This window comes from Polyodon spathula, chromosome 19, assembly GCF_017654505.1.
Source record: "Polyodon spathula isolate WHYD16114869_AA chromosome 19, ASM1765450v1, whole genome shotgun sequence".
NCBI classification, from domain to species: Eukaryota; Metazoa; Chordata; class Actinopteri; order Acipenseriformes; family Polyodontidae; genus Polyodon; species Polyodon spathula.
In genome coordinates this window covers 28,257,481-28,281,031 of record NC_054552.1, presented here as the reverse complement: position 1 = coordinate 28,281,031, position 23,551 = coordinate 28,257,481, and the positions used below count along the sequence as shown (strand labels likewise).

Sequence of the window (23,551 nt, the reverse complement as noted above, 5' to 3'; positions counted from 1 at the left end):
AACAACAAAAGATTACCGGTAAGCCAAATAAATTGTTTTCACAATCAACCATCTGTTCTATATTCAAATACTGAAACAAGTTCATTTCCATGAAGGCCAACTGACCTTCAATAATCTCAATGTGTTTTCAACTTGTCACACTCCTTACATGACGTTAACTCCTTTTTAGTGATCGCCTGAATAAGAATACATTCAAATCAAAACACAATCCACCATGCAAGAGCAACCAATAAACATTCCCCAAGAAGCAAGACTCCTGATCTAACCTAAAGCTGTCCAAGTGCTTCTCAAAATCATTTCAAACTACGTTCCACTTACTACAGAAATGAGTTCTGTCAGACATTTGTGCCTATACTGAAATAAACATTTAAAAGCCATGCATGCAGTATCTACACAGGATCCACTAAATCAAATTCACGACTTAAATATCCATTTGTCCATGACGAGACAATTTATATAAAAAAAAAAAAAAAAAATAAATAAAAATTAAAAAGTGTTTTCATGTCATTGGTTTAACTACAAAGGTGTTTTAAAAGATAGGCAACAACATAAAAAATATATATCTATTTAATACATAAAAGTGGCAGGTTCCTTTTAGGCACAATTGTCAAACTAAGCAACTTTTGTGTTAAAAAAATAAATAAATAAAAGCAATTTCAACAGCTTTTAGTTACTTTTAATATTGTTTAAATCTGTCTTGAATGTATGCCTTTGGTAGCAGTAATTTTCCAGTCTATGCGTCTCTTCAAATTTTTTCTTCAAACACGATTAAAGAAGTAAACAAAGACGTTGCATCATACGGAGATTTTCAAAAGAAATTGCAGACCGCCAGGATTTGGATTGAAGTAATCCACTTGGATTACCAGGGCTCTGTCTTAAAATGGCAATGCTGAGATCACAAAAAATAGGTCACGTTCACAAACATAATCGAAGGTTCCAGAAATACAGTTCAAATGATTGTAATGCTTCACTGTATAACATCTTCACACAAGTGCTCACCCCTTTTCATGGCAAAAGAAATTACCTTAAAGACTTGATTCAATAAGGATGCTCAGAAAAAAAGTAATTCCATATGATATTACAGGAAAATGTAATTTAATAAAAAGGCTCAACCCCTGACCAATCCTTGTGTCTGATAAGCAGTTATTGAAGCACAAATCTGATGTTATAATCCTAAACAAAAGACTATACCAAATCGTTCTCATATTTCCCTGCTTACAATAATTATAACCAACCCAGAAAGTTTAGCTAGTCATATGCTGGCAATCACAAAGACAGCACCTGTATATTTCAGTTTGCCCTTGCTGATCTACCCAAATTATCAGTAAGGTTAGTGCCAATAAAAAGCAGCTTATCAATTAATTAATGTCCTTATAAGAAATGAGAAGAGACTATTACAACCCCTTTTAAAGTCTCAATACAACTGTTGAGATTATTTAAAAGTTATTCTGCAGAGGCTGGACGTTTATATTTATAAACCCTTTCTTCAAAAAATCCTCCCTGCTACTGTGTGTTCCTGGTGGCTTTCTGATTGCTAGAAGCAAGTCTTTTGTGATGGAAAATTGTACTGATGGTGTGACTTTCAGCCTGGGGGAGGGTCAGCTTCTGGAGACTTTGTCACCACAGAAACTGCTGCCACTTCCTGATGCGTGGCACGGCTTGTCTGCCCAGATCAGGGATGAAAAATGGCTTTTCCTGACCGAAGAGGCTTTGAGGGTCTACTTGGCAAAGAATTACCTACTTACCCATCAGACTGGAGTTCATGAAAGGCGTCGGGGACAATCCTTCGTGGGACACTAATCGACTGTCATTCAAGTGATCACCGTAATGAGGGCTGTCTGCAAAACCCTAGGGGAGAGAGAAAGGGTATTAAACAGATTATTAGGCAGTGCCGCTAATTGAGTGCAGTGACACTGTAATTGGTCAGCTGTCACTATACTGTTAGCTTTCTTTATTGCATTCAAAATCACATTTAAAAAAAAAAAAAAAAAAAAATATATCCTGTTCCTACCTGGTTGGCTTTCAATTGGAAAACACAGTGGTCTACTTGAAGATCAGCAAAAAACAACATTGTTGTGGAATAAATTACAAGCATTTCTCCTGCTGCACTCACTGACAACTAAATTAGGTTGCTCTGACAATTTCACATCATACCCTTTCAGTGATATAAGAATACTGACAACAAGTCACACCACTTGCTTGTTTTTATCAAATTAATACATTTGTAAATAGACCCGTTCACATCAGTCAGGAGATACAGTTCCCAGTTGTCCCCCAGCTATTAAATAATGATTATACACCTACAGTACATTCTTGTTTGCTTCTAGTATAACTTGTTTGTGAACTCTATGGAAGGACATAATGAATGCAACGTATTGCTGAGAGCCAAGGGGCTAGAACTACAAGCCCCCCTGCAAGGCAATAGTGTTCTTCTCCTTATGCCACAGCCCCACCCAATTATTAAACCAGGTATAAGCAGAACCCCTCTGTAAATGAGATATGAAAGCTTAGTTTGATGAAATAAATTTGGAAATAATCCACCAAACTGACTGGCTAACACGCTTTTCAAGATGACCATTAGTACTGTTTAGATGTACTTCACTATGCTTTTTATTTTTAAATGTTCCTATATTAAGCCACTGTTATAAGTATAGAAAACATACTTTCTAGGTTATGCAAAAAAATAACAGTCACTCCACCCAGGCTCACCGTACCCTTTAACTGGACACCCTGTCATGTGTTATGATTTACTAAACAAGTGTTTATTGGAAAGCTCAAGCTGTCTAAGAATATTAACACACTATATTGAAAAGCAATTAATTAACATACTTGAGTTTAAATGACCTAACGTGTGCATTTCCAATGTCAGAAATAATTTTGGCCTTCAGATATTTGGCAGGCTTTGCCTGAAGGAGTCACTAGTCTTATAATAGTCAAAGTATCAGAATTCAAACAGTGAGATTGTTAAGCAGAGTATTTTTATAAGCCAAGCTCACGCATATTACACCCAGGAGCCTGCCAATTTAAATCTCTCTTCTTCCACTGTGGTTTAAGTGTCCTTTTTTAGAAAGGCTCTCAGTTGTGTGGCTTTGGGCTAAACATTGGTCACAGGTTTTTTTGTTGTTTTTTTTTTTTTTTTTTAAACTTCTGCAATAAAAGATGATTGGCAGTAATACTAATCCTGCCCACTCCGAAAATCTTTCCGTACTTCAAAAAATATATATACGAGTGGTGCAGCACTGCACAAATCAGTTTCCTAAAACTACATTAACTTTGACAAGAGAAGCTGTACAACTGGCTGTGGTCATGGAGTCTACTGTTATACAGGCTTTCAAAAACTCATATTGTACTAACTCAACATACGCCAAATCGTATTATATATATATCATTTCATTGTAGGTGATCGAATCATTTGTATGCTGGCAGAATGTTGACTGTGTTCAGCAGCCTGCTGAGAATTCCCACTGTGCCTGCTTGGCCAATGATCTAGTCAATGACAAGATGAACTAATAATAATAACCACCACCGCCCAAATGAGTGCAAACACACAACAACTGTAGTCTGTAGAGTTCAAGCAGCACTTCATACAATGCCAGAAAGAAGTAGTTGAACAACCTCAATCCTTCTATTTTTTTTTTATCTATGGTTTTTACATTTTGATTAAGCAGATGCCTCAGGAAAGTCTTTATAATGAACCAACGTTTTAGATTAATTTGACATTACATCTACATCATTTGTCCTTCTCCTGCCAGGAAGCTGGAAAAGGCTGAAGCAGGGGCTGCAAGACAAGCAATGGAAAGCCGTGGAATTGTGGTCAGGCCTACAGCAACAGTTTACCAAGCGGAATCCTTTGGGACAATTAGATCATCAATCACAGAACACTCATCATTTCCCAGACTGCAGGCCAACATTCAAGGCAGCATTAAAAGGGGCCGAAACAGGCCCCCGCTATCTTGGCTGCACGCTGTCAGTTCAACCAAAGGGCTAGTAACTGCTGGCTAAATAACTGTCAAACAACCACTACTGCTTAAGGATGCAAGGCACAGCTCCTTTCGCTACACTGCTTTAAAGTAATCTTTTGAGTCTCACGTCCCAGGTGAATCTTTGCCTCAGTTTAACTACTTCAGAATCAATGATATGCCTATGACAGACATGAGAGAAGCAATCTCACAGTGACATTTACAGCTTGGTTGTGACCACAGGGGTGTCCTCTGGTAACCGTGACCATGGCCCCGTCTGTCAGATGGGCAGCTCGGAGCAGCAGCTGCCCAGGAAATAGAATGGCTTGCAGCCAAGGTCAACATCATAAGGTCCGATTGCGTATTAAATGGAATAAACACACACACACATACACACACACACACACACACACACACACACACACACATAGACACAGACACACACACACCCTCTAAAAAACAGTAGAGCAAAAGACGGCAGCGACTTCAGGGGAAATGCTATTGTCCGTCTCTCTGTATATAAATATAAATTATTAGAAAGGCTCCTGTTCTCTTGTTCCCACAAAACAAAAGGAAAAGGACACATTCAAAGAAAAGCATGCAGGAAAAGCTGCTGTGTTGTGAGCAGGTTGTAAAGAGAAAGCAGGCGTAGAGAAAATCAGCATTCGGGAGTTTGATTTTCCAGTGCAAACAAGCAGAACATGAATGAATATTTTAATAAGTGTGGCAGTGTGGTCTCTCTGCCCCCACTGTGTTTAATGTTGCTGATGGAACTGTGTAATCTTATAACACTTCTAGGCATCATCTGAGCCACCCTCTAGTACGAGAATATTGTTGACCATCGTTTGGTATCTCCAACTGCCAAATTTCATTGTTCAGCAGTAAATTATTTTTTTCCACTACATAAGCGCAAAGTGGGAAAGTGATTTACCTTGTATTTTAGCTACTCTGTCCTTGCAGTAACACTACATGTCATTGTAAAAATACAATTTTGAACGTTTCAAAACTTTACTGCTGAATTTTCAGGACTAAGATTTAACTAACAAAAGACCTTTCCATATAAATGTTATCATTTCAAACATTTCACAGGTCCAAATAAGCATACCTAAGCATTTTAGTTTAGGCAAATACTCGCCAATGTACTCTACTGTCAATGTGCCGTACAAAATGTGCATATGAATTTATGCTAAGCCCATGCAAGACATTTTGTATTATCTGAACAACAACCTCCAAAAAATATATATGTATTTTTTTAAATACAAATCCAAGACTCAGCTAAGTCCCAATCCTTGCTTGTAAGTTTTAGATGTCAATGATTTTTAGAAACATTTTCAGTCAGCTAAAACTGAAAAGGGAGTGTAAGGGGGTAGCTGCAGGGAGACTGGGTTTACTTTTTGTATTAATTCACAGGCTAAGCACCAGTTTTGCCATATTCAAATGCATGGTTTCACCTGAAAGTCTGAGTTGCCACATGCAAATCAACTGCTTCTCCAGCTTTTTAAATTATATTTACATTAACTTTGCTGTGCAGGAAAAAAGTAGCGGCCATTAACATAAGCTTACAGACTAAAGAAAATTAACAATAATGGGTTTAAAAAAAAAAACAAAAAAAACAGGACCAACAGTAAATCACTAGAAGACTGCAGCTACTGTTACTCAGCATGCTTTAAAAATGCTTTTTTATATATATATATTTTTGTACTACTGTAAGTATCTAATTACAACATAATTAAACTGCATTATTCTGAAGTGCTACCACATTACAGTAGCCTATGCTTAGTGGCCAGGCAGGAGTGGCAATGTAGAGGTTTGTCAATAATATCTGCCCATTTAATTTCTGATCACATATCACTGTAAGTCTAGTACAGTATCAAAATGTTTTCATAGTGCAATTGAGCAATTCAGAGACTCTTTAAATATAGGCTACTGAAGCCCTGATGAATACAATTAAGGAATGCCTTTCATTAGCTGTGCTGAGCTTTGACCATGTGTTCAGTGCCTGACAGTTATTGCTGTAGGTTATATCTCAATAATTATTACCACTGAAAAAAGTAATTTATGAAACAAATGTCACTTCACTACTTTACAATGTTTAGACATCATTTCAAGATGAAAAAAATAAGTACTGGTACAGTAGGTTTTAGTTTTACTGTTTGATAAATAAATCCTTAATCCCATTTAAAAAAAAAAAAAAAAAAAAAAAAACATTTTGTTAATATACTGCTTTCCTTGGTCAGACAGTTTTCATGTTGAGTTTACGTTTTTGGTCGTTCTAGTATTATTATTATTATTATTATTATTATTATTAACAATAATAATATTGTTTTATTATCAAAACTTGATAGTGTTTCTACAGGGTTAATTTCTTATCTGACGGCATTTTAAAACAAATATTAAATGCTACATATTTTCTTTACAGTCCACTTTTATTTAACCTTGTACAAAAAAGTGGCTTGTATGGATTTCAAGATATGCATAAAACAGGATTTCCTGATATATATAAAAGACTATTTAATAAATCTACCTTTTCATGATACTTCTGTTATAAGAAGCAATGCATTTGTTATTATTCAAATTACATGTTGTATAAAATAAAATTTTAAAAAAGGTCTGGAACAACTACCAGTGCTTCTAAATGTCATGCAATGTTAGATTTATTTTTGCTTTGTTTCATAACAACATATTTGCAATATAAAGCTGGTCGTAATCAGCAGTATGACTATTTATGCAAAATTCTCTTCATTTTTGTTTTTACACTGCAGTGTTTCCAGAACCGTAAATCCACTTCCTGTAATACACTTACAGCGCTGCAGATCTGCAACTTGTCTAGTAAATGGAACTCAACTCAGCAGTTTACCAAGTTTGATATTAGACCAAAAGGGATTTATTTTTATACAAGACACTGATTAACTATTCAATATGGTAGAGTGTTCTTTTTAAAAGAAATGGATAAAAAAACAAGGCATTTTTTTCCCAATTCTCTCAGTTGAATTCAAAAGCAACAGGCAAGTGTGAATTCTAAACCAACAAGAACACAGGACAAGTACAGAATAACTGTCACACAAAGGCCAAAGGTAACAAGGCACCTGGGAAAACTGTTTTACAGATGGACACCCTTGCATTCATGTAAGAGTGAAGTAGCAATAGGTCAACCGACAAATAAAAAACACAAACAAGTCTCTCCAACAGGCACTTCTCTATCCCTGTGCCAGCCTCTCTATCGTAAACCTGTTCATGTTGATAAAGCGCTTGGCATCTAACCACTCACGCCTTTCCCAAAGAGCCATGTGTGGTTTACTGCCATGCTTTGCCTCTGTGCCAGCCTTTGAGCCATCGCATACACAGCCTTTGTGCAATGTCAGGATGAAGCGTTGACAAGACTTAATTTCCCAATTGGTATGAGTGTGCCAGTGTGTCTGTGTTTGTACGACTCCTTTCATAACAACTACCAAACTGGAAATATAAAATTACTTTAATGTCCCGTCTCCACCCGCTCGCTATATTTTTGCATAGGCTCTGGCAATTATCAAGTTTGATTTGAAAATATTTGTGTAACCAGAAGTATATCAAAATAAGAAAGAAAGAAAGAAAGAAAGAAAGAAAGAAAGAAAGAAAATGTTTTATCAAAATTATTTAGTAACTTGTCTTTAAACATTTATGACCCTGTCAACTGAATATACATGGAAAAGTACAAAAATTACAAATGCAACCACAAAAAAAATGTGTGTTAAATGAGAGGCAAATGCAAGTGTTTTCTAAACACAATACCAGAACTTGAAGGACGTGCTTTTTTTTTTGTGTGTGTCTGATTCTGCTGAACTTTTTAATGTGACACCTAATGCAGATTTTGTACCGGAGGAACTGCAGCAAATCTGCATGAAATTTCTGACACTTTGTACCGTACTGGCTGAGCATCAGCCCGTTTCTCATTTCCCCATCCCAGTAATGTCAAAGATGATGATTTATATGTACCTGCAGCACACACATCATGCGTCTCAATCTTGTAATTCAAATCTGCCTGTCTACGGAACTATAGCCTGTAGATGTTCATTCGGGAAGGGCAATGGAAAATAAACAAGGTAACGCAGGCTGTGCGGATCTGACATTTAACTGACTTTTAATGAAAAGTGACAAGAGATTGACATTAAATGAGATTTATATAGGACATCAGAAAAATGAACCCAAAACCCAACTGTTTAACGATCATGTACAGACAACATAATATCAATAAAATAATTTTGCATAGTATACAGTGGTGTAGAAAAATGTGTTGTTTTTTAAAACAACATTTTAAGTGCTGATATCCTGCTGTACATTTTCCATAACTCTGACAGATGCTTCCAGCAAATTTCACTCGATTTACAAAGGATAATATCAATGCTAGACTGTTTTTGCACATATTAATATGCAATTGTCAGCAGTCATGCAAATGTGGACTTTTTTTTTTTTTTTAAAGAAAATGACTTAATTGTCAGTAGATCTAGCCTAAAATAAACATTATGCTAAATGAGTTGGTTTTAAAATGACTGTCGGTTCCTCTTTCTTTGTTTAGTATCAGAGTGGAACGATAACAATTCCTATTAATATTGAAGTAACTGCAGAAAGAACCCACACGAGAAATGTCTAGAGACTTGATATATACAAGACCAGAGATCAAGACTCAGGCATCAATGTTTAAATCTTGGTGAATAAAAAATGTAAAAAAAAAAAAAAAAAAAAAAAAAAATTTAATTGTTGGTTAAAAAAAAACACTACTTTTATAAATGTAATCTAATTCAGTAAATAAACTTTTTTTTTTCATTAAAATGCAAGATATTTATTTATAAAAAATACTTAACAATGATTATCTAACCTGTCTGATTATTTAAAATTGTATCTATAAGAAACTTGATTAGATTTTACCTGAACAGCACAAAAAAATTGATATTGACTTAATTGTAAAATGGCACAGTTTACTCTGAAATAATACTTTAATATCTGTTGAGCGATTATATCTAGTAGATAAACGTGCTAGTGTGTGTTTAAGATAGAACATTCAATTAAAATCGATTCACACAGTTCTGTTGGAAACAAAACATTTATCAAGGTAGTGTTTTTCATTAAAAAATAAATAAATGAAAGGGGCCCAAACCTAGCTTGACACTCAATTTTTGTTCAAGACTATTGTTATGAAGTTCATACAACCTTGTTCTGTGCTTATAAAAAATAATAATAATAAAAATAATAATAATAATTTATAAAAACAAACCCAGTCTTCTTACCCTGGAGGACTGATAAGAGGGACTTTGCTGTCCTCCTGCTTCCCATGTGGCTGTGCTTGTTCTCTCCTCCATACCTACCATTAAAAGAGACACAGAGCTCAATTATTCTAACATTTAAACATTCAGCAGCTGTATATCACTTCACACAAACATACTGCAAGTGCACCTATATTTCTATGCAGTTTTCTGTTGCTATTGATCTTAAAATAGAAATAACCTTTTATTTATTCTCTCCCTTTGACAACACTAAACCGCAGACCACGAAATAGCTGTGAAAGTCCAAATGATCTCACATTAAAACTACCTAAAAATGTAACTAATTACAAAATGTCTAAGTAACACTTCCTTTCACTGGGTCAATTCAAGAGCTTTTGATTATCATAACTCCCGCATAACAGCAAGTTATCAACAACAGCCTCTACTGAAGATGGTCCTCCAGAAATCAGCCTGGATTTGAGTCTGGAACTTGTATTGGATTTAAACTTCTACAGTTTTTAGAACCATACCCTCTATGCAACAGAAAGCAGTTGTGTAATTCCTTATAAAATGCCAGTGCTCCCATAACTAACCACACTTTTAAAACAATTCACTCATTTATTTATAAAAATCGCACACAAACATTTCCAAGCACTCAATATAACTAAATATGACAAAAAGGTGATGATAAACAATAAATCTGGACTTCTTAATTTAATAGAACTTGTACTTTCAAATGCTGCATTTTTGCAGAAGAAAAAAGGGTACTGTGTTGTAGGGATTCAACATCTGCTATATGTTGAACAAATAAAATATCTGTGCAGCCAAATTACATTTAGGTTGGCTTTACTCAGTACAAAAATATGAGTTTTCACTCCAGTAATGTTATTTTATCCAATATTGCTTGCAGGTAATGAGGTTCCTTCAAGATAATACTGTATAACAATCTGGAAACAGAAAAACACAGAAAATACAATGTTATGGATTCATAAAAAAAAAAAAAAAAAAACATTTAACCAAATAACAGATTTTATTGCATTTATTTCTCAAATAAAAAACAAAAACAGTTATTAAAAGAAGGTAATGTGTTAGTTTTACAGTTAAAAAAACAAAACAGCAGCTTTCTACTGACACAAAAAAAAAAAAAAATCACATAAACTGAAACTATTAAATTCACACCATGAACTGAAAGTTTAAACAATAAGCAGAGTTCATTATTATTTTATTTTTGAGCGGGGTATCTGTCTCAAAAGTCTTTCTAATAGCCTTTTTAAATATTGCTGTTTTAAAACCAGCTGCATTTGCAGGCACTGAACTCTGTTTTAGTCCATAAACAATTCCATTCATTTCCTGTAAGGAGACCTGGGTCCCTCAGGGATCCAAAGTCTGAGACCATTAATTCCTGTAATGACAACACACTTCTCTTTCTTACAGTAACTTCTGACAGATTTCCCTTCAATCTATATTTGCTTCTCCCTTGTGCTTTGAAATGTGCCAGCCTCTAAAACACTGACTTTACTGAACTGCTTGTCAGCTTTTTCCCAGTACCTGTCATTTACACAACACCTTAGCCCTTATTGTCTCGCCTGGAAGGTTCAAAATAAACATTCTGCAACAGTGACTTTCAGTAAATACTACATTTGTATATGTTTATACAAGATAAGTTTCAAAAGTTTTTTTTTTCTTTTTATCAACAATCTTTTTAAATAAAAGTGTTCTCAATATAAGTGACTTTTTTCCTGTTAGAAGCGGTGGTTTTGAAAACACCCAATATCCTTTCTACTTAATGTAGAGACTGGAAAGCTGAAACACCAATGTCTATTTGGCAGAGAAGCTTACTTAAGTTCTCTACAGATTTGATGTTTGAGTGTAATTTAATTTACTGGCAGAAAAGAATGATTTACTCGATGGTAAATCAATGTAATATTGTCTTCCAGTCCAGTATCATCGAGCTATTTGATTCTACAGACTTCCAGTCAGATTTTAACAATATTTTTTGGACAGGGAGGTAGAAATGTGGGTAAGGTAAGTCCATATCTACATTATATTTGTGGTTGTTTACATGTGGTCTTATTAGCCACTGGCTGTAATCGTGTCTTTTAAGCCTTATCCACCAGGGGTCAAGAAGGAACAAAGGAATAAAGCTTCAGAGTTGTTAATTGAAGACATCATGCTAGTAAAAATAATAACAAATCACACAAGAAATGCTATTTAATTGTTTGACGTTTATTTTATAATCATCTACCCTGTCAGGATAACCCAGTTAGATTTCTTAGAGCACTTCACAGCACCCTTGGTGCAATCCAGGTTAACCCCCCAAAAGCTGCAAAACGCTCTTAAAAAAAAAAAAAATTCCAGCTGCAGCTTATAGGAGAGGTACAGTGTTTAAATCAACTTCTGTGAGTGTATAACAAAATACATTTCCTGGCCACTTTATTACGAAGCCCCTCCCCCTCCTCTCATTTGCATATGCTAATCACTGGGGTCCTTTGACACCTCTGGAATTGTCCGTGATTTGCACATGAGGCAGACCTCAGTCAGCACGTTGTCCAGATCTCAATCCAAGTGGTCATGTGTGGGCTGAACTTGCGAGACACCCTGTTGATATTAGGAAGTGCATGTAAATAAAGTGGCCAGTGACTGTATATTTACCTTTCTTGTTGTAAAATATATACCTGAAAAAGGAGTCTGTCTGTCGCTTCGAACTGAACTCCTGACCGTTGTTTAGCCAGGCTATTTGTAGTTTGTAAAAAAAATAGTGTTGATTTGTGATATATATATATATATATTATATATATATAATATATAATAAATAAAAAAATATATATATAATATTATATTAATTTTAAAAACGGAAATGTAGTACCATGTTAATGAGTCAATGTTCTTAACAGCAGTAAAATGACACATCTCCAAGTACTGTAAAGGGGATTTTGTCTATGAAATAAAATTATTCTTGAAAAAACAAGCATGATGGAGATCAGATTAAAAGAAAACACACAAAAAACCATAAAGCTGAATAAAACTCTACATTATTGAACGCTGAATAAAAAGCAACCCAATTTTACGTTTTAGAGACCACTTTTCCTGTGGTTTCTTCTGTTATGAGTCAGCGGCTTTATTTAACCATCTACTAAATCACTCAAGACGAACGTCATAAGACATTGCACGGACGAGGCCAAAAAACGTACAACTGTAATTTAGTGGGTGAAAGCTATAGATTACCACTACCTGATCTATAACCCGCTTTCAACACAGATACTTAGTTATTTTTTACATATAACCAGGGTTTTATTTACTGTTAACTAGAACAATTTTATATACAAGTAGCTTGTTAATATCTTGGCAAAGTGAATTCATTTCAAATCATTGTCTTTGTAATTATTGTTGAGGCTGTCTGAAGTGTTTGTATGAAGTGATGGCGTGACTGTATTTTTTTTTTTACACCTCGCCTGCAACCCCTATTAAGAGTTTTATTTCATAAGCTAACGTTTTTGAATATTTTTTTTATGAACAGTTAGGAATAAATTAATGAAAACACCACATATTTATATATTAAACACACACACAAAAAGGTTGCAATTTCCGTAAATCTGGCTCTTAGTTGCATTCACAGTTGTGGACCCGTGTATACAGAGACTGTTTCTGAATCTCACTTGCAGCCCTGTTTTATCATCCATCAGAAACACGCAGATTCGTCTGCACTTGTGGAGCCAGGCTGCAGTTTGATGATGTCATGCTAGATCTGTGTTTGTTGTTATTCAAGGCGACGTGTGTTGTGTTCAGCTCCAGCTTTTGCCATCTTTCACCACTGCCTCCACATAAAATGCTGCCATGTGCCTTTGATATAGCAAGATCCACTGCATGCAGATTTGCACTGAAACCTGCATTCTGCACCTGTTCCCCCAGATGGGACAGTGTCTGGAGTTTTATTTAGTTTTGTAGTTCTAACCAATAAACAAAAGGGTATGATACAAAAAAAAAAAAGTATTGTTTTACTTTTCAAAAATTTTTTTTTTTTTTTGGGGGGGGGGGTCATAAATGCTGTATGATAAATGGTAAAAACAAAAAAGGAACACTTATTTATAACACTTATTCCATAACTTTAAAACACTTTAATATGAGGCTAGTGTATTCTTCAATGCCAGGCATACGTCAGCTCCTCCTCCAAATCTCTTGGATACAAAAACCAAAGGAATCCTTCACATGTTACTGCTCTGTGGTAAAGATATTGGGCTGCCTGTTCCTTTGTAAAGAACGTGTTCTTTCAGTGTCTACAACATAAAAAAAAAACAAGTTTGTTTGCATGCAATGGCTTTCAAGTAGAGGATGTGGATTTTTTGGCACTGACCCTGTGCTCTGTTCTCATCTTTGTCCCATTGTTGTTTGACTGCCTGGCAGCATTAGAGATCTTTGTTTAACTGAGCACGTTTTCTTGCAACAGTAAAACTCTGCAATGATTTGAACTATACACTGTATAACACCACTATGGTTAATTTACTTTTAAGCATTTTTGTATCCATGAATAGAAACCTAGTTCTTTCATTACATTCCCTACCAATGTTTCCTGCTACAAGGTCAAAAAAGCCATTAATATTACACTGATTGGTGCAGCTGTCTGCATACATGTCAACAACATTGTTGATTTTAACAGCTGTCTAAACCATGCAGTCTTCAGTGCTATTTGGAATCTTGCACAGTCACATGCTTAAAGACTCTCTCCTGATTGTCCAAATACAAAATGTATCTAGGATCTCAAAATTGCAACCATGTTTACTTTAACAAAACAGGGCTGAGGCAGTCAGGAAAACTCCAGGACAGGAGAAAATAAGGTATTTATGAAGACTAGTCTAATTTTATTACATACTCTATGTGAAAGCCATGTTTAGTGTGTGTATGGGACAAGGCATTAAAATCACTAGCAAAACAGGGTACAAATGCTCCTGCGTATACCTCTGCAGCCTTATGACAAGAATGTATTTTTTTAATATAAAAACTGCACCTTATAAATAGTAAGGCAGGTCTGAAAGTCCACACTAAAAATGCAGCATAAAGAATTGTTCTGTTGTTGTAGAAAAAGCTACATCATTAGTATGGTAACGTCTATAGGGATGAAACATGTGTTTTATGTAAGTTACCCCCAATTGACAAAAAACACTGTTCTGGGGCCAACTGTCAGATGAGAGCAGGGGAGGTGCTGGGTATTCAATACAATTTTGCTGCATCAAAATTGTCATCTAAAAAGCTGTAATCTACTATTTAAAATTATTACTGATGTTACTAAAAGTGATATGTTCAAGAGCACCAAACACCCCAGTAGTTAAGGGTTCGTTTATTTTATAAGTCATGTTAACTAGTCTAGTGGAGGGGCCAGGAAAGGAGAGCTCTGAATGCCTGTTTACTGCGTTTCAGAAGATAAGACAGTGATAATGGGCAGTGGGATACACACAATAAGGTATAATAGACTTCCACAAGGGCGTTCCAACCCACATGGTTCATAATGAAAAAATAGTCTAACCAATGGCCATTTCTTTACTTATCATCAACATCAGGGTTGAAAACCAGCTTTCGAAATAAGAGCTTGATGGTCTGAACTCTGCTTTCAGGTCTCTGAGGTTCACATTACAAAACCACTGCTTGAATCTGCACAACTGGCACTGGGAAGCTTTTTGCAGGCAGCCCAAAATTGGATGGGTATGATGAGGGGATTTCTCCACTGCAGAACAGTGTGGGGAAGCCCTCACTAGCACTGCTTGTGCCATCCAAGCTCTGTGGATGAATGCAAGAACGTCAGCTTCATAAGCAGCACAATAATTAAGAATAAAAACAACATTTACAATAACTGTAAAAGCACAATTCTGTCCACATGTATCATTTCCCTTAAATTGTGGATAATAATATCTTAATAATAATAAATCTGCCAAATGACACGAAGTGTAAGCAAAATTCTCTCTAAACTTGATGGTTTTATACAAATTGTTCTGTAATCCCTAAGATACTTTAAGAGGTTTCCTATTTTTATGAACTACTCTTTATAACGTTTCTGCTAAATTTGCAGTGGCTATGCAATGAAAACATCTATAATGCTTATACAAGCAAGGAGTTTACATAGACAATTATTTACAACCTTTTTGCAGAAGCATGAAGCTTATGGAAATACCACAGAACTCTGCCAACAATCTGTCTGGCAGAGGAGGTGGCATCACAGGTAGCCATGAACAAATAGGTTATATCCTCAACATCTCAAATTAAACACAAATAAATGTAACCTTGAATGAAGGACAAATATTTCTTTTGGCAGTGGTTTCATTCCTCTATAGTCTAATTACAGAGCAGATGCCTGTCTCTCCCTCTCCCTCTCGGCAGAAACATACTGTAAACCTGTATTCTATAACAGGAAAAACTCATGCAGTGCTGGCAAAAACTTTGAAAACAAAATCACTATTATGCTGCTGTTGAGAAAACACAGTCAGCCAGACATGATATCATAAGGCATGTTCCTAGCCATCTGATGGAATTTTTTATTTTGCCAATTTTTTTGGCAAACATAAAACAGAAAATAGTTTTAAGGGGTTCTGAGTGACACTTGTGAAATTACCCAAACTAGTATGATAATGATATGCAACCAAGTAACACACTGACTGCACAGCACTCCATAAATCAAGATAAACACCTACTAAATATTAGTTACTTTCCTAGTAGTTTTTGCAATCCATGAATGTATTTTCCAGTCATAGTTGAGGTCTTTGCTCCGAAACACCTATACTATACAGATTATGGGGTAGATGTATTAAGATAGGCCAGTCGCTGCGCAAACATGCAATTTGCATTTTTGTTGCGACAATTCGCAAGAGTATACATTTTGTCATATGTACCAAGAGAAAATATGTTAATGAAAAGAGCCACAGCATACTAATTTAAATATTTGTTGAGTTTTCTTAGCAAGATCTCTAGCATATATTGTGAGTGTTGCACAATGTTACTCAAATAAATAGCGGGACTGTGGTTTGCTGCAGCTGAGGGTGTCCGAAAGATAACGTCTATACATGCAAGGGTGCAAGAATCAAAATAACATTGTTTTTGTTAACTGTAAATGTCATCTGTACAATGCATTCTGTTCCGTCTCTTACCCATTTTATATTTATATAGCGCTTTACATATTTCATAGTGGACCACCATCATCACAAAGCGCTTTACAGATGTAGGCTGTGAACTGTGCATTACATGCAGAATCACTTACAATAGGACAGTGATTTAACATTTCATCCACAGGACGGAGCACAAGGAGGTGAAGTGACTTGCTCAGGGTCACACAGTGAGTCAGTCAGTGGCAGAGGTGGGATTTGAACCAGGGACCTTCTGGTTATAAGCCCCTGGACTTTAACCACTGGACCACACTGCCTCTAATACTGTTATGATATATATAAAAAATTAAAGGCAATTTAATCTCATCAGATTCTATAATGGGGCCCCACTCTTCACAAAAGCTTTTCATAATCATACAGCAGCCCCTCGCTAAACTGGAGCGGTCAGGTTTAAAAACAATACAATAAAATCGCACACACATATTTACAGTTCTCAATGCATTTTAAATGTAAATTATTGTGCTGAAACAACAGTAATGTGTTTTGGGTAGGCTACACATTACATTATGTAAAAATATAAATCTGTACAGTAACCCTATACAGTATACAGTACAGTAGTAAAATCAAATGAATACTTAGAGCACTTTCTTTTTATTTTAGCCTACTAGTAACACAAAATAAATCATGCTGCTGCATCGTACACATTGCTGTACAGTGCGAATAAAAGATTATTTTAAATTGAAGCAATGATTTAAGGTTTTTTTTTTTTTATTTTAAATTTAAATTTTATTATTATTTTTAACTTGGCCTACTTAGTAGCCTAGACAATTAACACAAAATAGATCATGGTCCTGTACAGATGCACAGAATGAGCTGGAGGGGTTATTGGCACTTTTGCAAATTTATGCAGGAACGCTCATAATTACATATTCATCTAAGGTTGAGCCTCAAAGAAAAACTGCTGCCGCAAAGCATTCCCTAAAAAGTCACTAACAGCACCGCGCTTGTTTAGTACATTTCACCCTAGACTTCCGACTCATTTGTGCAACTTTAGTGCATCTACCCCTATATGTTATTGAAATGTAGGATGGTACAATATAAATTAATGACTACTATTAATCATTTTTTCCACCTTGTATTATAAATTCTAGTGGGTAATAAGACTCCAAGTAGGTTCTGAATCAGTTTGAGAATACAGTGCATTATTTCTGTGGTAAATAATATTTATGATTCAGCTGCATTAAGTTTCACAGAATAATTAAGGACCTATTCTAGTCTGGAACAGGCTGACAAACACATTTAGGAGTTATTTTTTATTTTGACACAAATGTCTGTAAAAGCATTCATTTTCTGTCTTTATATGCTCATGGTGTTTTTAAGGGTTTCTTGTATGGTTGTGGCTATGTTCGGATATTTTTTTTGTGAAACCTTGTGACTCTTGTAACGTGTAAATTATTGACCTGCACAGTGTTGTAATACTGACAATTACTCAAACTGAATATACTCAATGATTTGTTTTTCTTTTTAAAAATAACCTTAAGATACACTGACTTTGACAGAGGGTTCATAAGCAGAACCTGACTGGCAGGTGCTTCTGTATATAAGACTGCATAGACTGCTGATGTTTCACAAGGAAGATAGTCCTGCAGAACAACTGAAAGCTATTCCAATCAGTTCCATACTGAATTATGTCTGACAATGTTATGCAAAGGTTTCAGGCTGGTATTTTACAGCAATACCAGAATAAAGTGTGGTCAAGACTTCATTTACTGTAAAAACCTTTGTTTAAGTTTATTTTCTAGGTATTTTTAGGGGGTCCTAAAAAGGGGGGAGTTGCCTCAAAGGGAGGAGTGCGACTTTTACACTGGTGTGACTTGTACACTGTTTTTTACGGTACTTAATATCATCATTATTACTACTATCCCTAAAACTACTATTCTACTCAGGGGTCTCTGGTTTGCTTAGTTTCATCTGTGCAATGATATCCACGTAAGAGATAATAAATAACCATTTCAATGCTTTTTTTCTAACCCTGCTAGCTGTTCAAATGCAGGTGTTCTAGCAGGAGGTTAAGAGATGTGAGCGATAACAGCTGCACTGCAAACTCAATTGTGCAAAGCAACATCAGATTTACAAGGCACTGAATGCATTTTCTAACTGTATTGGATGTTTATTAATCTCCTGCTCCCTCGCAGAAGCAGAAGGCATAAACAAGTATGCAGTGTGTTCCAACACCTGGGGAATGCTGATGTGACACAAACACTTACTGTCAGGTATCACATGTGATGTGATGTGGGTTACCTTCGTTTCATTTTGATTGTTTGAAAACGTGAATTGATTTACAGTGTTTAACTGGCAGATCAAATGCGTGGCAAACTGTTGGACGCTTATTATTTTTATTTTTCTTCTCTCTCATCCTGGGGGGCGAGTGATCCTCTTTCTTAAACAATACTGTAGAAAGAGTTTATCCAGCTCTGCAGAATTCTTTTTGAAAAATGTACTAAATAATATTGTAATCTGAATTTCATGACTTGGCTACAGCACTTTGTATGCTTTAGAGTAGCCTTACAAAGCCTATGATGGTACAATCACCATCTCCATTTAGCCTCATTTTAAGTTTGTTTCAAGGGCTTTCCAGCAAAATGTAAAACAGTAATCCACCGAGGGCAGAGGTCCCTTCTAATGAAAATCATAAATTTTCCTTGCATGTATTCTGTGAAATAAACTAAAATAATGATCTAATTATAATTGTATATAAATACCTTATATAATTATAATACAATATAAAACACATTTTGTAGCTGGGGTTGCTGATATTAGGCTTTCATTACTGCAGACTCTCCAGAGACAGACACATATCCTTGGAAGAAACAGGATTCAATGAAATACTGCACACCAATTAACTGCAAGGAGTGGATCAGTAATGCATCAGAGCAGGATTACTGCAATGTGATCAGCTCTACTAGCAAGACTAACATCACTGGTTACAGGCGATCTATAACACATATTTCATACTCATACAGGAGTAAGGAGCAAAGAGAAAGGACATTTTTCCGAGAAACACAATTCCATCTGTGGGGCAACTGTTTCGTGTCTGGTGATATTCAGTTCCAAAAACCAGAAAAACGATGCTTTCAGAACTAAAACACAACCAAATTTCTGAACACATTCTGTCTGTCTGTCACTGCTGAGGTGTACCAGAGCCTTCATCAGGTGCGTCTACATACACACACACACAAAGCTTTGTAGTCAACAAATCCAACTTCTATACGGTCTTTCACAGACAGTAAATAACAAGTGTAAGGAAACCTCATGCTCACATAACCTTTCCCAATGATGCAACTTAATAAAAGTAAAACTCAAACTCAAAAAATCCCAAATGTTTCACATTAAGAGATGCAACTAATGAGAATAAATGTGTGCATCCCGTGTTTAATTAACCATGTCAGCAAACGACCACAGTCTGTACAGCACAGATAAATCAGCATTCAGTAATCTAGTCAAGTTTTGGCAATATCACTTTTAAAGCACTATATGCCAGTAAATGACATGTTTCATTACTGCACCCTAAACTCCCTCATTAGGTATTTTGGCTTCAGATATTTTAGCCATAGCACGGGACATCCATGTATAAGCCACTGTAATGTTGAGATTCTCAGTATCAATCACAGCCATTATAGTCCTAGCACAAATAACTGTGGGATGCCTTTGATCATGCTACATTTTTAAAAGGCCGTCTTCAGTTTATCTTTTAGCTGAGGAAAAAGCCTTTTGTTACTCATGCAGAATAGCTTGCACGTGCATACATATAAAAGTGCTGGAAAAATAAAACAAGGAAACTGTTTATCACCTATAACATTTTTATTTGCCAGCTTTGCTTCAGTTTCTGCAATTCTAAACCACACAATTTAATTTCCAATTCACAGGATGATACATTTTTATTCACAATGGCAGAACAAAAGTAAACAGACTCCTGACAACAGCCACAGGCTTCCAACAAAGGAAGTAGAGATTAATGTACTGGAGGCGTTCTTGTCCAAAGCTGCAACTGGTGCGTTTCATGCTTGATTTTATGCTGTTATTTTTTGGTGTTGTGCACAGCCCTCCCTGTAACCGCTGAATGTTTGAGCGCAGACACACCACTCCAAAACTCTTATTCCCTGCAATGCCCACACTTCTTTCCAGCACTGAGCATGCACCCGCTGCCATATCTTATGGTTATTAAATGAAAAGGTGCACTTTTTGATCAGCAACTGCCTCCTCTTCTCTCCCAAAATGTCAACCGATCTGTGGTTAAAAAACGCAATCAGTCTACACATAGATAACAAAAACAGACCATAATATTCTAGTATCAGTATAAATGACATGAAAATAGAATACGCTCTTTTGTCTGTAATATTTACTATCAAATTTCTGCCTTTCATTCCCACACTATATCAATGAAATAGCTTCTTACATCCAGTTAATGTTGCTTATTAACGGTAGCACTTCACATATATAATCCCAGTGTATGTCTTTGCACCACAACACAAAAGGAACCTTATTTCAACCGCCAGTATATGTATTTTTCCCCTCAGTAACAGTACTCAATTTCTGACTGTATTACATTCCTGTTAAAGTCACTGCTAGAAAATACCAGGAGAGGGTAAAATGTGGTAGAGCTAAATGTCCTTTTTTTCTTCTAACCCAATCATGGAGCTGTCATTAATAAATACAGTGCCACAGAACAATGCTCGCGGATCTTGATTGCTTATTTTAGCGGTTTCAGTCTTGTAGCCTGCGTAGTTGAAGTTTCAAAAAGGAAGCTATGTCTTGCAGTCGTAGATTGCCTTCAGGGAAAACCGACAGCCTATCATGGCACACGTTACCTCTGCCCTTAACTCACCCATCTGCTCAGATCTGAAGAGGGCCGCGGGGAAACGGTTAACATGCAGGGCAATGCTAATAACAGCTACTTTCTTCATATTAGAAACTAATTATCACCCTTTCCTGTTTCAAACCAGATTTCTGTGATTACATGCAATTCACCTTCCTAAATGAAGCTTAGAATGTAACACCAAAACAGTCAAACCCCCCTCCCACATCCTCAAACTGTTGGCTCATTCATTAAGCCAAGGAGAAAGTAAAAATTACACTAACACAGGTACATACAGTAAAGTAACTGGCTTAACATACTGCTTGACAGTAAGATCTGATGGAATCATGCTAGTTACAATCTGTATTAACTAAGAATCAAATATAGCTTGAAAGGATTTTTAAGCATTGAGGGTTTGCCTATTGCAAGCCAAAAATGTTTACGAAAGACCAAGCACATTTTTCCCCAATGGTTGGGAATGCATCCCCCCAGGTAGAAAGGTGCATGTCACAGGTCACAAGTTCAGTGACCCCTCCTCATTATTGTGTACAAAGGCAAAAACATGAATATAAATGATACTGACTTCTCCAGACTTATTACAATGACTGTCAATAAAACCGAATTCAGCTACAATATCAGATTATTTTCCTACAGAGACAAGAATTGACCTTGCTCTTTGGTTTCTAAAAACCTTAAATGCAACATCATTATGATCCATCGAAAACTTATGCTCGCTGTAACTAATTATCTTACTTGCCGATGTCCACCAAAATACGTTGTACTGTATGTTCACAAAAGACCAAGCTTTAGTAAGACTAGAGAGTCAGGAAGGTATTGCTTTAAATCCTTCAAGAGACCAATTAAAACCACGAATAAAAGCATTTGAACACACTAATCCTCAACTTTTTTTTTTTTTTTTTTTTTTTTTTTTTTTTTTTTTAAAGAAGAGACTTTGGTTCAGTTAGATTGGTATACGGAGCTCAAACAGTTTTAGACCTAACATATCATAACACACATCAATACAAACGTAAATACAGCTGTACGTGTAGGATTGTTAGAATCGACCCCTATTCGGATTATACAACAGTAACTTCTACACTCATGAGCATGTTCTAGATCAGAAATGTAAAGCCTGAGAGAAGCATCAACCTTCGGCGCCCACACAGCGTGTTGCTCATATAGTTATACATCTCCTTTAGACTTAAACAGCCACACATGAACATATAAAAATAAATTAGAATGTGTTTGTCTACTGTTATTACCACAGGAATAGGGCTTTTCACAAAGCTTCACAAACTCATTTAAAAAAAAAAAAAAAAGTGCTTTTTTCAATGTATGTTTTTTTTAATACAAATGTTTGATATTCAAGTGCCTTGGTTTATTTAACATCAACCTAAAAAGATTCTGTCACTCTCAAACGTTATCCATAAATACAGACCTTGTTAAAAAATAGGATTCTTGACTTGTATATTAAAACAAATAAAACATACAGGTCTCAAGATGCATGTAAAACTATAAAGCATGCTATACATACACAGGGACTTTATTTTTACAGTACAGTATTTACAAAAATACACACATGCAGGGTTTCTATTCCTGGTCCCTGTCATAATAAATACCAAGGGTTTAAGACGAGCTTCTTTTTTTGACTTAAAAGACTTTTACACAGTCAGCAACTTACAACAGGGCATAATACCAAAATGGAAACTACTTAATCAACACTCATGGAAACAGCCTAATGGCAAATAGCCATCTCAATACACCCTAGTAGTGTAAAGGCTCTGGAGAGCACTGCCTGTATTACAGTATAGCATATCCCTTTCTAACTAGCCATGGGCAGCGTTCCCTCTAAGGCTAAAATGTGGGCATTTTTCACAGTAACTGGCAACAACCTTCGCAAGTTATTTTCATAAATATCAACCTCAATTGAGACTCCAGCCTCTCGAGGTAAACCTATTATTTTGAGAGCATTCTTACAAAGAATTAATATGAGTGTATTTGTGTCCGCCTTGCAGCTGATTCTCAGATTTCCCTGTAAAAATGCATGTCACATTAGTGCAGAGCTCACCCGGGCACCAGCAAATGTACAGGTGGGCGAAGCAGGCGTCTGGCCATTCTGCCCCTGGAGTGCTGCTCATGAACGCTACAGTTTTTAACATGTCGTATAATTGAAAACTAAAATCAGTGAAGCACAATCTCCTGCATTATTTAGAAGTATAAACACTGCAGTAAACATAAAAAAAAAAATAATAATAATAATCACATTGACCGTTTTTTTATTTACACTTTTAAAAAACAGCCATTTCAGAAATAAGATACTGGTAAAAATGTGATCAGCACATTAGTCTAAAATACACATTTAAGTGTATAGTAATTGAATAAGACATACCATGGCCATTTTTTTTTGCAAGTTTA

General features: G+C 35.8%; 1 protein-coding gene across 14 annotated transcripts in view; it reads right to left on the bottom strand.

Annotated features, from left to right (window-relative positions):
• Positions 1-23,551, bottom strand: part of LOC121294580 (transcription factor 12-like) — a 102,118-nt gene that overhangs the window by 66,517 nt on the left and 12,050 nt on the right. For all 14 annotated transcript variants that reach the window (XM_041218406.1, XM_041218403.1, XM_041218408.1 and 11 more), the window contains exons 4-5: positions 9,221-9,294; positions 1,746-1,848 (exon numbers count right to left, since the gene is read on the bottom strand). In XM_041218406.1, coding sequence (XP_041074340.1) covers positions 1,746-1,848; positions 9,221-9,294 — 177 coding nt within the window. The remainder of the gene's footprint in view (positions 1-1,745; positions 1,849-9,220; positions 9,295-23,551) is intronic.